General features: G+C 40.8%; 2 protein-coding genes across 6 annotated transcripts in view; one reads left to right on the plus strand and one right to left on the minus strand.

Moving 5' to 3' along the window:
• The window catches only part of LOC109929426 (NXPE family member 3-like), a 28607-nt gene extending 14841 nt beyond the window's left edge, over window positions 1-13766 (minus strand). For 2 of the 5 annotated variants that reach the window (XM_048602778.1, XM_048602781.1), the window contains exons 1-2: window positions 13522-13766; window positions 840-992 (exon numbers count right to left, since the gene is read on the minus strand). In XM_048602778.1, coding sequence (XP_048458735.1) covers window positions 840-956 — 117 coding nt within the window. In that variant the 5' untranslated portion in view covers window positions 957-992; window positions 13522-13766. The other 3 variants (XM_048602780.1, XM_048602779.1, XM_048602782.1) reach the window with 3 other exon arrangements.
• The window catches only part of LOC109929418 (NXPE family member 3-like), a 456754-nt gene that overhangs the window by 98170 nt on the left and 341756 nt on the right, over window positions 1-16828 (plus strand).

Raw genomic sequence — 16828 nt, forward strand, 5'->3', positions numbered from 1 at the left:
TGAGAGAATGAGGGGCCAAAGTGATTGATGGCAAAGCATAGGGTGTCACAGGATGTATAAGGAGCAATGGATGATATGTAAAAAGCATGAATGGCACTCAAAGTGTATGGGGATGGGAGGGAGCGAAGGGAAAGGGCTGGAGGATTATTTTGTTTGAATGTTTGAACAAAGTGCTGGAGCCAAGCACATTTTAGCACCCAGAAGTCTCTTCCTTTCTTCTCAGGTCATCTGTCCGAACAGTCAAAAACTGTCTTCTCAGCCTGGTCCTGGTTTCTCAACTTACAAATGACTAACATTGTAAGAAGGACACACGAAACACAACACACACTGAAGTTCTACTTGAAGAATTGACATTAATGAGTGGGAGGAGCTTTCTACTACTTGTTCATAATGGTGACAACTTATCCATCAGGTTGCAAATAGTTTGAGTCCTAATGTCTTAATGATGAGGCAGAGGCAGCGAAAGAGACGAATAGAAAAGTAAGTAAATCCTGAACTCTGGATCCTGCCCATTAGCCCAAAAGGTTTTAAACTCAAGAATCAGACAATATGACTTTGAAACTCAGTGAACACAATTCATTTATAGTCATTCCTCCATATATGAGTGAGAGTTTCATTCCTGAGAAACCCCATGAATGATGAAATTCACAAGTGCAGAGTCCCTTTAAAATATGGGTTAAAATAGGTTAAAAATGGCAGATACACGGGTTTTGCCTGCTGATTTTGAATTTTGTTGTTGCTCACTCTTTGGTGCGAATAGGCAAATTTGCAAGTTCTTATCTTACAGATACAGAGGATTTACGGTACTTTCAAAATGTTGACTACACCATTCTACATACCTTGAAATAATATAAATTCAGAATCACCAGCAACAGAGCTAACAATATTAGCAATGCGAAATGGCACTGACGTGTCGAGGAAGGAAGAATGGTATTTTTTGTGTCTTGTTCATCCATAAATGAAAGATCAATGTGCACTCGTACTTTGTATATCTGCAGCAAAGAAAATCTTAATTTAATATTAACATGTCATTGGGAAAATGTTAGAGCCTACTATAAAGGAGTGAAATAACAGAACATTTGGAAGTACACAATATAATCAAGCAGAGTCAGCATGGCTTCATAAACGAGAAACTATGCCTGACAAATTTAGAATTCTTTGAGGAGGTACCAAGGATAGATCAAGGCAAACTAGCAAATGTATTATATTTTCCACTTGCCACCTATCATAGTATAACTTTTCTTATTTAATTTCTATCTCCTTGTCATCCAGGGGAGCTCTGGATTCATTTATAATACTTTTCCCATTTGAGGGGATAGACCTGAACCGAACCCAAACCATCTCCTCTTTGAAGCTATCCCACTATTCAATTCGAAATTTTCCCACAAACTTCTCATTGCAGTCAAGCCTGCCCAGTTCTGATCTTGCTATACTGAAGCCCACTCTCTGCCAATTGATTCTTCTCACTCTAGATTCATTCTGGTTATTCTCCACCACCATGTAGAACCTAACAATACAATGTTCACTGTCTCTTCAATGTTCCCCAACTGACACACCATTCGGCCCACCGCATTTCCTAGAACCAGGACCAACAGTACATTCTTTCTTGTGGGAATGAAGACATACTTTAAGCCAAAAAACTAGAAGTACTAATGAAGCTTTAAGTATTATCTTTACATTCTTTTTATTCTGTACTCTTAAAATTATTCAAAATGGTGCCAGATCATGGCAAAATTGAAAGAGCTTTTGACTGTATTTTGCTGTCCTTCTCATTGCATGATACATGTGACAATAAATCATTCGTTCACATCATTCATTCACATACTGCTGTGGGAAACACTCCTGAAGACAACTTAGGAGCACTTGACCCTCACGCTACCAGTCTATATTTGGTGAACTGACTAAAGTCCCCCATTATCACTACTCATTAATGTTGGCCTCTAATTCCCCAGCAGATTTATTCCTCTGCATCCTTTCCACTAGTTGATGATCTATAGGCTACACCTAGCAATGTAATTAGTACCTATTTTGTTCCTTAAGTCTAGCCAAATTGATTTTTCCTTATTCCGAGACTGCATTGTGTGCTGGAAGAAAGATGCTATGTCAGAGAAGGCTTCTAAGGATTATTCATTGAAAGAGAAAAGCTATTTTCAGTTGTATTGGTTAGTTTCTGAAGTGTACAGGCAAAATTTTCTAAATTTGAGGAAACAGCTTGAGTAAACCTATTCTGAATTTGAAAGGGTGGAGCAAAGTAATTTTGAAAGGTCAATATGAACATAAGAAGAAAATGCCATGTAAAAAGCTCTCTGAGAAATTCTCTCTTGGAAGAATTCAAAAACTCACTACTTTTTGTAATAAGAACCCATGTTGATGGCCAAAGGATTACAGCTGGTACTCAGGCAGCAGAAATGACTGACAGTTATGTGCTGCTCTGTACAACTAAATTGCAGCTGCCCTTGGCAAAATGTGACATGAAATGGCTGTTGTGGCTTTTTTTAAAAAATCTGACACAAAACAGTTGAACAGAATTGTAGGTGATGCAGCATTTAATGTACCTCAAGTCATGGCCTTCACAGACAGATCACAAAATGCCTCTGAGAATCACAATAGAGTCTTAGAAAGATGGGGCTAGAACACAGAGTAAGACTTCTTTTTCTGATGTGGGTAGTTCAGATGGAAACCTTATGATGTGAAATTTCCTATTTTAATATGAAAGAGAAATGGAAAGCTTGATCCACCTTAAATGATGCCTTTTAAATAACCATAATTCCATATTAGAGTAGACACATATTTGTAAAATGATAGTAGTTTTAATGTATTGGGAAATTTAATCAGATGATTTCTACAGGCAATCAGCCTTAGAAGCAGAGCCTGGTTTTGATAAGCTCCCTTGGGTAAACCTTTATAAAAAAGGCCTTGGTACCAGCTAGTTTCAATTTTGTTATTCAATGCAGGCTAGAAGAAAAGTCTGATCCTACAATAATCAAGTCTTTTTAGGTAATTGTCTCTACTCATTAAATACACCCATATGGGTATATTGAAATTATAAATGCAATCAATTAACAAACATTAAGGGATTCAATTGAATTTCATTAAATAAATAGCGATAGGTTGTTAAGAGAAGCTTTAACTCCATCAGCAGGGAGATTAGATCATCAAAAATGTACAATCAAGATAACTTTTAAAAGAATACCAAAAGCTATATAACATAGCAAAATGGGCAGAAACAATTGTGAAACAAGGTCATTATAACCTCGAGAAAATAAACAATTGTAAGTTCACAACCTCAGGAATAGCCTAAAGAATAGATGGAGAATGTTGGGAAATATTATAAGGCAAGGGCGATAAAAGGTCAGGTCCAGCATAATCTTAAAGAAACCAAATAAACATCTTTTATTGACTTGATAAAGCTGTAAAAGTGATTTATTCATTAGCCAGATGAGGGTGTCGCTAGCTAGGCAGCATTTATTGCCCATCCCTAATTGCCCAGAAGACAGTTAACAGTCAACCACATTGCTGTGGGTCTGGAGTCATATGTAGGCCAGACCAGGTAAGGATGGCAGTTTCATTCCTCAAAGATTGATTTGTACTGCTGAACGCAGGACTCCGACTCCTCTTTAAAATTCCTCTCTAACACCCTGTTTCTGTCACCCCCATAAACTCACGAATGATAGAGGGTGAGAGAGTATAATGAAGATGAGTAGTCAGGGCAAAAAAGGACAGCTGGGACATCTCCAAGGTCCTCAGATCAGAACAGAAGGTGGCTGAAGATGGAGGTGAAAATCAAATGCCGGAACCTTGTAAGGGCTCTGTCTTTTTAATATTGTGCTCTTAAAAACTGGAGACTGGAATGAAAAGAACTGCTTTAAAAACCAAGTGTTTGAAAGAATGGCTTGAAAGTAGTTAATCTGTAGCCCATGGGAGGCATTGTAAAGAACTTTTTAAACCAGCGGGAATTGAAGTTCAACTCACTCCGATAGCAAGAACTGCAGATGTTGGAGTCAGAGATAACACAGCGTGGAGCTGGCGGGACACAGCAGGTCAGAGAGCAACTGAAATTCAGATTGCTAACAATATGTACTAATATGGTCCTTGTTGGCAACAAGAAGTTGATTAGACGTGTTGACTAAATACACAGTTATTAATGAAAGATCTTTTCTTTGCCAACAACACTGATTAATCTTCTGCTGGCTGAACAGTTTGGAGCTGGAAATAAACTTGAAGCTTATAAGTGGATTCGAGGTTTAACTTGCTGTGTTACATTCCAGTGGGTTTTTAATCTGTTTACCTCTAGCTATGATTTAATTACTTGCAGTGAATAATAATTCTTGGTTAGTATAAAATCCCGGCTTGTGCTTTCTATCAACTTGATCCGAAAATCAGGTAAATTGAGATGGCATATGTTCTTTTAAAAATAAAAACAGACTTTAACATTTGATACAACTCCAGAAATAGTGGGGTTCAATTTATGAGCTCGCTTCCCCAGTGGGGAGCAACAACGTACGCACTATAACAGTGGTACACTTCACTCATACTGCTAGAAGCTACAAAGGAAGCGAATGGGACTGATTAGGGTTTAAAAGACGGAGGCTGAAAAAGGAGCTGGAAAAGATAATACCATGGATCAAGTTGTAACTAACTACAACCAGGAATCTGGAGCTAAGCACTGCTGTGATGAAGCCACTCACCATCCCAACTTGGAAACTTAATGCCGTTTATTCAGCGTGATTGGCTCAAATTGGTGGAACTCCCTCCCTAATGGCATTATGAGTCCACATGCAGCAAATGGACTGCAGTAATTCATGAAGGCAGCTCACCACCAACTTCTCAAGGGCAGCTAGGAATGAGAAATAAATGCTGGCCCAGCCACCGATGCCTGTGTCCCACGAATGAAATAAAAACATGTAGGCCTGCAGACACAATCACAAAAAGGTATGAAGGCAGCAATCTAGCCAACCACTTGTTGGTAATGGACATTTATATGACATGGTGGCAATGGGTTTGATCTAGCTACAATGTAATGACAAAAAAAAATGGTCTCACAAATTATGAACATCTTAGGAAACCAGTCAGGAAATAGCAGCATGTTATATCAATGAAGTGACCACCAGCTTTAAGAAACCAATATGAAATTGGGCACATACCAATCCAATACAAATACTTTGCCATTCATGCATTGCCAAGCCAATCAAAGGTCAGGAAGACCACTGGATCAGCATAGGGGATGTTGTTAGAACGGATTAATTAGCAGTTTGGTGCATAGTAAGAAGAGAAGACAGAAGAAGAACTTCAGTTAAAAGAAAAATAAATTCAGTCAGCCAGAAGTTATAAGCTGGTATCCAAAGATAGACAAATTCATTGCCTTTATTGAATATCATTCATTTGTACTTATTGTAATAAATTAATAAATTCTGTGAAACAATACTCATACCCAGACTGGTATTGTAGCTAATCAGGATCAGAAGACTTTTTTGCTGGCTGCTCTCAATCTCAGTCTATAATTGTAAGTGACTTGAGTTTCACAATTAAAGGTGAATTGGAAACCCCAGACCTTATTCTATAACTAATCATTATACTGAGCAATCTGCAACTTATCTTTTAAAAAGCGCAAGGCCTAAACCCAGTTAATCACTTTGCTGTGAAATTGATAAGTTTGTGGAAGCAAACATAGAAGCACAACATTGTTGTCCAGTATTTTATGTTTCTTTATTTCAGGTAACTAATGTCTGAGCTGATTCACATTTCAATTATTTTGTGCTGGAATTTCTATTAAAACCACAAATAACTGCCATGTTACAAAGAATCAGCTTGGCCTTTTGGTCTTCTCCTGTCTTTAAATTCATGTACATTTGAATATATGGTCAAAGTAGACCTACTGAACCATGGGAGGACTGTAAAGGAATCCCAGAAGATATTCACACTCCTCAGATTTTTGTCAGTAATTGGATTTGTTGACTGACTGGCACGTTCTGCACCTAACTGTACATGCATAAATTCAGAAGAAGGATAAAGACAGAAGTAAATTTGTGAAAATGAAGGATGCATTAACAACAACACTGTGGGTGGCATGATGGCTCAGTGGTTACTAAGCAATGCTGCCTCACAGCACCAGGGACCAAGGTTCAATTCTAGACTCATGCAACTGTGCAAATTTCACACAGACACTCTCCCTGTCTGCGTGGGTTTCCCCTTGGTACTCAGGTTTCCTCCCACAATCCAAAGATGTGCAAGTTAAGTGGATTGGCCATGCTAAATTGCCCATGGTGTCCAGGCCAGCATAGGCTAGATGGATTAGCCATGGGAAATGCACAGTTATACTGGGACTGAGTGGAATGGTCTTTGGATGGTCAGTGTGGACTTGATAGGCCAAATAGCCTGCTTCCACACTGTAGGGATTCTATGAACAAGAAAATTGAAGTTTGAGAAAAACTCATTGGATGCAACACTCTAGTATTCCTCAAAAACCTGGACAATGAGTAGAAATCTGTGCATTAAAATAGAGACCACTGAAATGTGAATAAAGAACAATACAGCACAGGAACAGGCCCTTCAGCCCTCCAAGACTGTGCTGACATATTCTGCCCTTCCATATTAAAACTGTCTTCACGTACAGGAGCTGTATCCCTCTACTTCCTTCCTATTCATGTATTTGTCCGGGTGCTTCTTGAACGTTGCTATTGTGTTTGCTTTCACCGCCTCCTCTGGCAACATGTTCCAGGCACTCACCACCCTTCATGTGAAAAACTTACCTCTCATCTCAAACTCCTCCCCCAACCCCGCACCTTGAACCTGTGTTCCCTAGTAATTGACCCTTCCACCCTGGGAAAAAGCCTCATACTTTCTACTCTATCCATGCCATTCACAATCTTATAAACTTCTATCAGATCTCCCCTGAACCTCCTGCATTCCAGTGAAAACAAACCCAGTCTATCAAACCTTCCTTCAAAGCTAAAATCCCCTATACCAGGCAACATCAGGTAAATCTTTTCTGTACCATCTCCAAAGCATCCATATCCTTCTGACAGTGTGATGACCCGAACTGTATGCAATATTCCAAGTATGGCCCAACTAAAATTCTACAAAACTGCAGCATGATTTGTGTTTCCTTATACTCAATGCCCCTCCCAATGAAAGCATGCATGCCGTAAGCTTTTTTCACTACCTTACCCACCTGCGCTGCCACCTTCAGTGATCTGTGGACCTGCACATCCGGATCTGGCTGCATATCAATACTCCTAAGGGGTCTGTCATTCACTTTATAATTTTCATCTGTTCTTGACCTTCTAAAATTCATCACCTCATATCTGTCTGGATTAAACACCATCTGCCATTTTTCTGCCCAACTGATCTATGTCTGCTGTGTCCTCTGAGAATCTTTCTCACTAACCCCAACTCTACCAATCTTTGTATCGTCTGCAAACTTACTAATTAGACCAGCTATGTTTTTCTCCAAATTATTTACGTAGACCATGAAGAGCAGAGGTCCCAGCACTGTGGAACACCACAAGTCACAACCCTCCATTCTGAAAAGCATCCTTCCACCGTAACCCTCTGTATCCATCTTGCTAGCTCACCCCTGATACCATGTGGCTTCACCTTCTTGTACTATTCTGCCACGAGGGACCTTGTCGAATGTTTTATTGAAGTCCATGTAGACAACATTAACCGCTTTTCCCTCAATCATCTTCTTCGCCTCCTCAAAAAACTCCATCATGTTAGTAAGGCACGACCTCCCCTGCACAAAACCATGCTGTCTATCACTAATAGATCCATTTGCTTCTAAATATGTATAAATCTTGTCCCCGAGAATAAATTCTAATAATTTCCCTACTACCAACATGAGACCCACAGGCCTGTAATTACCCGGTCTATCCCTGCTACCCTCCTTAAATAATGGGACAACATTGGCTATTCTCCAGTCCTCTGGGATCTCACCTGTGGCCAAAGAGGACACAAAGATGTCCGTCAATGCTTCAGCAATTTGTTCTCTTGCCTCCACCAATATTCTGGGACAGATCCCATCAGGACCCGGGGACTTATCTATTGTAATACTTTTTAGTAGCAACTTGGCTTAGAAATTCAGCACTCCCCTCCCTGAGATGATTCTCCACCAATTCCTTCTCTTTGGTGAATACTACATAAAGTATTCATTTGGGACCTCACCCACCTCTCCTGGCTCCACACACAGATTTCCTCTTTTGTCCCTGAGTGGGCCAACCCTTCCTCTGGCTACACTCTTGTTTTTTTATATATGTATAAAAGCCTTTGGATTCTCCTTAATCTTATTTGCTAATGACTTTTCATGACCTCTAATAGCCCTTCTAATTCCTTGTTTAAGTTGTTTTCTACTTTCCTTTTATAGTTCAAGGGCTTCATCGGTTTGCATCCTCCTCTTATGCAACTGCTGAAGGCTGAAAAAAGATTGAGATAACAGAAACAACACAGTATGGAGCTGGAGGAACACAGGAGGCCAGGCAGCAGGAAAGTTGACGTTTTGGGTTGGGACCCTTCTTCAGAAAACAGAACACATCTCACTCCCAGTGCGCTGAATAATCTAATGTGAACCAAATTCCCAACAAATTCAACAGAGCAGACTCAATGGTTGATTGGAATGGCACAGCAAGCTTAACAGGAGACATGGTCCATCTCCATTCCTGTTTCTTAAAGCTAAAATATTATTTGCTTTTCTAAATTATTGCCGGATCTGCGTGCTACTATTTTGTGACTCACATTCAAGGCAGTCTTGAAGATCATAAATTCACACATTCAATGTATCCCCAGAAGCTCCCAAATCATCCATCCATTCAATCATCAGGGCAACCAAATAGGGAAAAGTCACCTAACTGCAGGACACTCTTCCCAGAATGCATCACTGCAATGCTGACTGCAGACCACTCCTCCCAGAATTCATCACAGTGACGTAACTCCAGGACACTCTTCCCAGAATTCATCACTGTGATGCTCAATTCTGGACTTGGGATCATTGAGAATTTCAATAGATTCCAAATTTAATTAGATTTAATCATATATAATATGTAATTTTCCCACGATTTTGTTCTATATTTTTCTCAGTGAAATTCTTGTTGGGTAGTTTGCCATGGCCCATGTAACCTTTTCTCACAAAACCTTTGACACTTCAGCTCATTGATTAAGTAACTGGCCTTTAGTGTTCAGTTGAAGGAATCATGCAGCAGGGCAGTGGAAGTTTTCATTGAAACATTCACACCTCTGACACCATGTTTAAACCCCAGCTCCAGAGCAGTTCGGATCTCGTGAGCCAGAACTACCCAAAGTGTACTGTTTGACTTTCATCACTGAAGAATGAGTACAGAAAGGGAATGTATCCTCTTGCTTTGCTGACAGGCACCTGGAGGTGCTTGTGGAGAGAATGGTTGAAAGAGCTGTTCTTTACCTGATGGACCACCGAAGGATGACATGCCTTCAGTGCCTGCCAGGCTAAATGGACATAGCAAGCTATTTCTGGGTTTAAATACAATACCCAGAAGTAGGCTAATGACATTCTGCACTCTGCATGGAAAGTACCACTATATTCTTTATACTACCTCATGCGGATCCACCATTGCTCACTCTAACTTATCATTACATATGTCTCTCACCAAAGTTTGTGGAACAACTCTCAGTGTTGCATGCGGTATGCTCATTCAACATCTCTCACCCATTTAATCTTCCCATTTTGTTGCTTGAGGCAATAGAATATGCCGCCCAAAGTATTACTGTGGTAGGATCAAACCTCCTGTCTTGTAGGTGAACATGGGCGGGTTTGATTGAATGTAAAACAAGCAGCAAAAAATGAAGAAGGACTTGATATCTGAAACTGAACCTGAAATTGCTGGAAGAACTCAGCAGGTCGAGCAATGTCTGTGAAGAGAAAACAGAATAAATGTGTTTTTAGGCCCAATAATCTTTCTTCAGAACTTCTTTGTTAAACTTAACAGTGTATGAAAAATGGCAAGCAGAACATCTCTGGAACCCTACACTCTCGGATGTATTTCATGGTGATTGGAAAATATATTTATGCACATGCTCAGAAGCTATTCTTAGAATGAAGGTACCTTTAACCTTTTGTGTCACATTTCCTTTCAAAATATTTTAAAGTATCTGTACAGTAAAGGGAAATGTAAATAAAAGTGAAATATTTATAAATAAAATCAACAAATTAAATATTGAAGACAGAAGAGGAGAACCACAAAATAATTCAATTCAGCTCTCCCTCTTGTATGTGACACAGGATTGCGGAAGAATCTTTGTCAGATTTAATACAGTCCAAAGAAGATTTGACTTTGGAGAAAGCCATTCAGATGATGTTGAAAGCAGAAATCAGAAAGAACCACACAGAAATCCTGAGGAAAAAAATAGTACAAGATAGCGAGCAGAATTCATTCTATTGGTGAGGTAGAAACCAAAAGAGGAGTGAGCCAAACAACAATTACTAAAAGTCAATGTCATCAATGCAGATCAAGAAAGCTTTGCTGACACAAATATTGCTAAGGTATTAAAAAAGAATGCCATATGTGTAACATTTACAGTAGTAGGACACAGTTACACAGAGCAGCAGGCTGGCAAATAACGACTCACTCAAAGATACTGATACGTTGATGTCACTGCTTTGCCCAAGACCACAAGAAAATGTAGAGAGTTGCGAACACAGCCCAGTCCATCACAAAAACCAGCCTTCCATCCATTGACTGTCTATACTTCCTGCTACCTCAGGAAAGCAGCCAACATAATCAAAGACCCCTCCCACCCCAGTTATACTCTTTTCAACCCGCTTCCATTGGGCAAAATATGAAGAAGGGTCCAGACCCAAAACATCAGCTTTCCTGCTCCTCTGATGCTGCCTGGCCTGCTGTGTTCATCCAGTTCTACACCTTGTTATCTCTGACTCCAGCATCAGCAGTTCCTACTATCTCTATCCTTTGTTTTATGTTGTCTTTTCTCATTCTTCTTCTTAATAAAACATATCACGTCTCACTTCTCTGTATTAATTTTCATCTGCCACTTTTTCAACCATTCCATCTGACTGTCTACATCCCCTTGAAACGCATGAATTATGAAAGTTAGCATTCGGTGGATATGAGGAGTGTGAGCCCAGCATGGCCAAGCACTTATGGACTGTGGTGTTGAATTGTTAACTACGTTTCTTTGTTTTTCTACTTTTTAGTAAGAAGGACTGTAATGTTTAACTTTATTTTCCTTGTTTTTCTGCTTTGTACCTAGGATTCTGTACTTAGGTACCTTTGAAACTAAGATGGCACCAGAGGTGGCAACTTGTAAACTTTTCACTGAAGTTATATGGAGTACATGTGACAATAAACCTAATTCAATTCCTAACTGTTGGTTCCTGCACTCATTGAAGCTGACTGGCTCTGTGTGCTTTTGAGCTGTTGAATAAAGATATACGCACAGTTTTCTCAATTGAAATTTTCTTTCTGGCTTCTTGTCAGATAGTTGTAGATTTTGCAGAACAAAATTGTTTTTTCAGATTGTGCTAGTTGCTGTTACCACCTTATAACGTTGGGAGACCAAACCTCCAGCATGTTACAGTGGTGTGACTGAGAAGTCCCATGTAGATTCATTTTAGCATCAGTCTACGTTACTGACAACATGGGGGAAAGAAACGCCACATAAAATCATCAGTAGCTGAAAGATCTATTCTTAATAATCAGTAAAGGTTTACTACAGAGTCCTTACTAATTAGTTACATCACATCGAAGATAAATGCTAGTTGCTTGTGAGATATCGGGCTCAACTTAAAAGTACATATTAATTCAACTGAAACATTCTAGAATGCAAAGTTAGAGACAATTGCAACTCCCAGGAATAGTCATCTATGTCCTTAATATGATGGATGTAGTTTATCTCATTATATTAGCTAACTGTTCCAGATACATACTATCCTATACAACAACAAAACAAATTTGTAAATGTAAAGGAGTGTCTTAAAGGAGCAAAGAGAGGGGATAGATTTAGGGGGGAAATTCCAGAGCTCATGGCCTTGACAACTAATGGTACAGCTACCAAAAGTTGAGCTAATAACACAGGATTCCTCAAAGGCCAGAAACAGGACTGGAGGGATTTCTGAAATTTGTAGTACTGGAGGAGATTATAGAAATGGAAAGGGTGAAACCATGGTGGAATCTGAAAGCAAGTTGAAAGCAATTTTAAAGTTGAAGAGTAATATTATTGTAACCATTGGGAGTCAGGATGATGGGTGAAAGGGACATGATTCATATTAGGTCACAAAAAGCAGAATTTTAGATTAAACTCAGGTTTATGGAGGGCAGCATATGACAGACTGGCCAGAAGCGTGTTTAAATACTTTAAGGTTAGAGATAATGCAGGTATAAATGACAATTTAAGGAAAAGATGAACTGAGGCTGGAACAAGGTTGAGTGATGAAAGGGAGTTGGAAATGAGCATTTTTAATGATGCTGTCACTCTGTGGTTGAAGTTCATCTTGGGACCAAACACACCACCAAGGTGGTAAGCAGGTTAGCTCAACGTCAGCCATTTTGCAGGGACTGGAATAAAATTGGGAGGCTAGACAGTGGAGTTTATTGTGGGGACCAAAGATTAGTTTAATTCAGGAGATTTTTGCTCATCTAGTAATAGGAAGAACCCAAATGAGGGCATAGACAGGAATATTAATAGTAGAAGCTAATCAATGCTTCCCCACTTACACCTCAGGTTAAAATCTCAAATCAGGACCTAAAAGATGATTCCTCTGGCTTAGAACAAGAGTCCTTTGTGTCCAAAATTTAAGATTGCAGTCAGATAGATGTGTGGCAGGAGAGGTATGGGAAAGTCCTGTTACATTTTAACTGCCAGTCTGCTTGGTTTCTGTCCTGTTTCTCACAACTTGCATGTGTTTAAAGAGAAAGTCTCTGTTAACTAGATCTTCATCGTGCAACTTATCTACTGTTGCTCTTCATGCAGCAGCGAGCTCCTCATTAGGCATGGCTTCCAACAGAATAAAAAAGAATTCATAATAAATGATAACAAAATTAAACTCCAATATTATGTTGAAGCTCGTCAAGTCTGTAAAAAGAGGAATAGTTCAGATGTTTTATGCAGAAGACGGACAAGAAACATATCTAAGCCTGGTTGATACACCTTGTATTTAAATCTCAGGGAAAAATAGCATGATAAAATACTAAACGTGAAGCAAACTCAGGAGTAGTCACAGTATTGGAGTTTGCATACAATTTTAAATCTTACTCCCAGAACAAAATGTAATGAAATACGCAGTCAGAGCAGATAACATTTTGTTAACATTGTTACACAATCAGCTGTCGTAATTTTTGTCGTACTTACTATATCTTAGAAAGGTTTTTCGAAAGATATAGGTCCACAACAGAAAGGTTTTTACTCCGGACTACCTTTCCTTGTTCTTTCAGTCAACCATCATTGAAATTGTAAATATCAGTACACTTTGTTCAGCATTGTTATTAACATGGTACAAACAAACATAAAGTGCAATGCCAACCAATTCACGGTTACCGTTTTAGTAGATTAGCTGCTCCTTTTACTCTATCAGAATTGTCTCAAAAGTGTCTGGCCAGAGCTCCATGCTTTTATATCTTATTTTAGTTTGGAAGTAATTATTGTAGCACTTTACAGAAACGTATTGATATTTCTTCCCTTTTTTTTTCCAATGCTATTTCTCCACTATTTACTTGCATTCGTTCAGACTTTAACTATTGCATGCCCGCAAATGGTTAACGGAAGTTTTTTTTGTCAGTCTTTAACGGTTGGACAAATGTCCGGGGGAGGGAGTGGGTTTGGGTGGGGGGGTGGAGGTGCTCCTGTTTACCGTATTACCTCCAGTTAACTGTCACACTAACTATTAATGAAGACACTCCATGCGAGGTTTTGTATTCATTTTCTCCAGTTTTCCTTCCTGCAGTCACTCCGAATGTTTTGCACTTTATTAATACTTGAGGAAAACAAGCAGGGAATCTGTTGTGCAAAGGTTAAGAGAGTTTTTTTTAAATAGAATCCCTACAATGCGGAAGCAGGCCATTTGGCCCATCGAGTCTCACTGACCCTCCGAACAACATCCCATCCAGACCAAAACCACCCCCCTCCCCCTACTCCAGCCCTATAACCCTGCATTTCCCCATGGCTAAGCCACTTAGCCTGCACATCCCTGGACCTTATGGGAAACTTAGCATAGCCAATCCACCGAGCCTGCACATCTTTGGACTGTGGGAGGAGACCGGAATACCTGGAAGAAACCCACGCAGACACGGGGAGAATGTGCAAACTCCACACAGACAGTCACTGGAGGGTGGAATTGAACTCGGGTTCCTGGCGCGGTGGGGCATCAGTGCTAACCACTGAGCTACCATGCCACCCCACCCTGAAAGGGTTAATATTCAGGAGTGCATTAAACCTTAGACTAGTTGAGTTGCGAAACTTCACAACCTTGAAAAAGTACTTGAATGAGCTCTTAAAATGTCAAAACATTCAAGGCCTTAGGCTTAGTGTGGGAAAGTGGGATTAGTGTAGGTAACACTTTTTTGGTGGTACAGACCAGATGGGCCAAAGGGCCTCTTCTGTAATGTATAATGTTATGATTCTATCACCTAGTAGGATGTCGCCACATGATGAAGAAATAGCAATGGATCTCAAAAGACTAAGACCCAGCTTCGAGATCACCCTCATAGTTTGTAATAATTGGCTGAGTTTTCTCATTTGCAGTTGCAGTGTGGTGGTGAGTGAGCTTCACAGTATCCAGTGCATCATGGCTTGGGAGGAATTTTCTGATGTAACCATTTTTTTTCATCTCATTCATTTTGCAACCTGTTGCAAGCCTGTTGGGCACTTTGCTCAGGGAGCCACTTAGTGAGCAAACCTAAAGTGTTGACCACTGGCAGGACCTTCCAGCTTACACACCACTAGTACTATATTTAAATGCACAAGCTGTAAACCATATTAGATGCTGCAAGCTAGCAACTATCTCTCAGACTGCAATGTTCGACCCTAAAGCTTGCAAAAGTCACAGAAGAAAGGCAAGCCAGCTACCCAATTCCAACATAGGGGTCTGAAATTGCTGGTGGATTGAGTAGTAGGCAGGAGGGCAGCTCTTTTCCCTGTTGACCACTCTCAAAGGTCATACTACCACGTACAGCCAGCAAGGACAGATATCATGGCACCAGACTGTGTTCTGCTTTAGAAGGGAAGCCCAGAAATATAGAAAGAAGGTGAATGGTTTCCCATCTTCCTAGTTCTAACATCTCTCTATTACCTCACACTCAAATGGCCAACTAATTTCTCTTGCACACGCTTCAATTAAATTTTTATGCTTTCTTGTCAAGATTCGCTAAGTCTCTATTAACCCTGCGTTGTCTTAATTATTTAGGATTAATGGCTGTCAATTGGCTTCTTGCTGAGCTAAATTGGTATTCGCTCGGCCAGCCAGGAATCCTGCAACACTCCCTTCCGGCCTCTGAGTTAATTGACGGGGGGAGGGGAGAATGGGGCTGAGTTGCTGCTGCTGTGACACTGATGCGGGTCTCCTCCCATGATGACTGTGGTTCCTCTCACAATAGGCTGCAATAAATTTCTTCATCAGAATCAACGAAAGGTGGAGATGTAATAGGTTTTGAGCAGTGAAAAAGGGCTGGGGGAGACAAAAGAATGAAAGGGAAGATCTGTTACCTGGTGGAAGGCAGAAAAAGTCGAAAGCCACAAGGTTCATGGTACAATAGAAAAGGGCATGGAATTAGGACAGGTGAATAAACAATAGATGTTTGTAGATGAGCTGTGAAAAGCTAGATAGATAGCATGCACCTGAATCAAAATCAAAGGAATCATAATAAAGGAAGAAACTTGAAAGAAAAACAGCAAAAACAAAATCAAGGAACAGTATTGAATCAGAGATAGTAGGAACTGCAGATGCTGGAGAATCCGAGACAACAAGGTGCAGGGCTGGATGAACACAGCAGGCCAAGCAGCATCATAGGAGCAGAAAGGCTGACGTTTCGGGCCTAGACCCTTCATCAGAAAAGGGGGAGGGGAAGGCGGTTCTGAAATAAATAGGGAGAGAGTGGGAGGCGGATAGAAGAGGGATAGAGGAGAGGGTAGGTGGAGAGGAAACAAACAGGTCGAAGAGGCGGGGATGGGGCCAGTAAAGGTGAGTGTAGGTGGGGAGTTAGGGAGGGGATAGGTCAGTCTAGGGAGGACGGACAGGTCAAGGGGGCGGGATGAGGTTAGTCGGTAGGAGATGGGGGTGCGGCTTGAGGTGGGAGGAGGGGATAGGTGGGAGGAAGAACAGGTTAGGGAGGCAGGGACGAGCTGGACTGGTTTTGGGATGCGGTCAGGGGAGGGGAGATTTTGAAGCTTGTGAAATCCACATTGATACCATTGGGCTGCAGGGTTCCCAAGCGGAATATGAGTTGCTGTTCCTGCAACCTTCGGGTGGCATCGTTGTGGCACTGCAGGAGGCCCAGGATGGACATGTCATCTGAGGAATGGGAAGGGGAGTTGAAATGGTTCGCGACTGGGAGGTGCAGTTGTTTATTGCGAACCGAGCATAGGTGTTCTGCAAAGCGGTCCCCGAGCCTCTGCTTGGTTTCCCCGATGTAGAGGAAGCCACACCGGGTACAGCGGATGCAGTATACCACATTGGCAGATGTGCAGGTGAACATCTGCTTGATGTGGAAAGTCTTCTTGGGGCCTGGGATGGGGGTGAGGGAGGAGGTATGGGGGCAGGTGTAGCACTTCCTGCGGTTGCAGGGAAAAGTGCCGGGTGTGGTGGAGCTGGAGGGGAGTGTGGAGCGGACAAGGGAGTCACGGAGAGAGT

The sequence above is a fragment of the Rhincodon typus genome, chromosome 11 (assembly GCF_021869965.1).
Source record: "Rhincodon typus isolate 14 chromosome 11, sRhiTyp1.1, whole genome shotgun sequence".
NCBI classification, from domain to species: Eukaryota; Metazoa; Chordata; class Chondrichthyes; order Orectolobiformes; family Rhincodontidae; genus Rhincodon; species Rhincodon typus.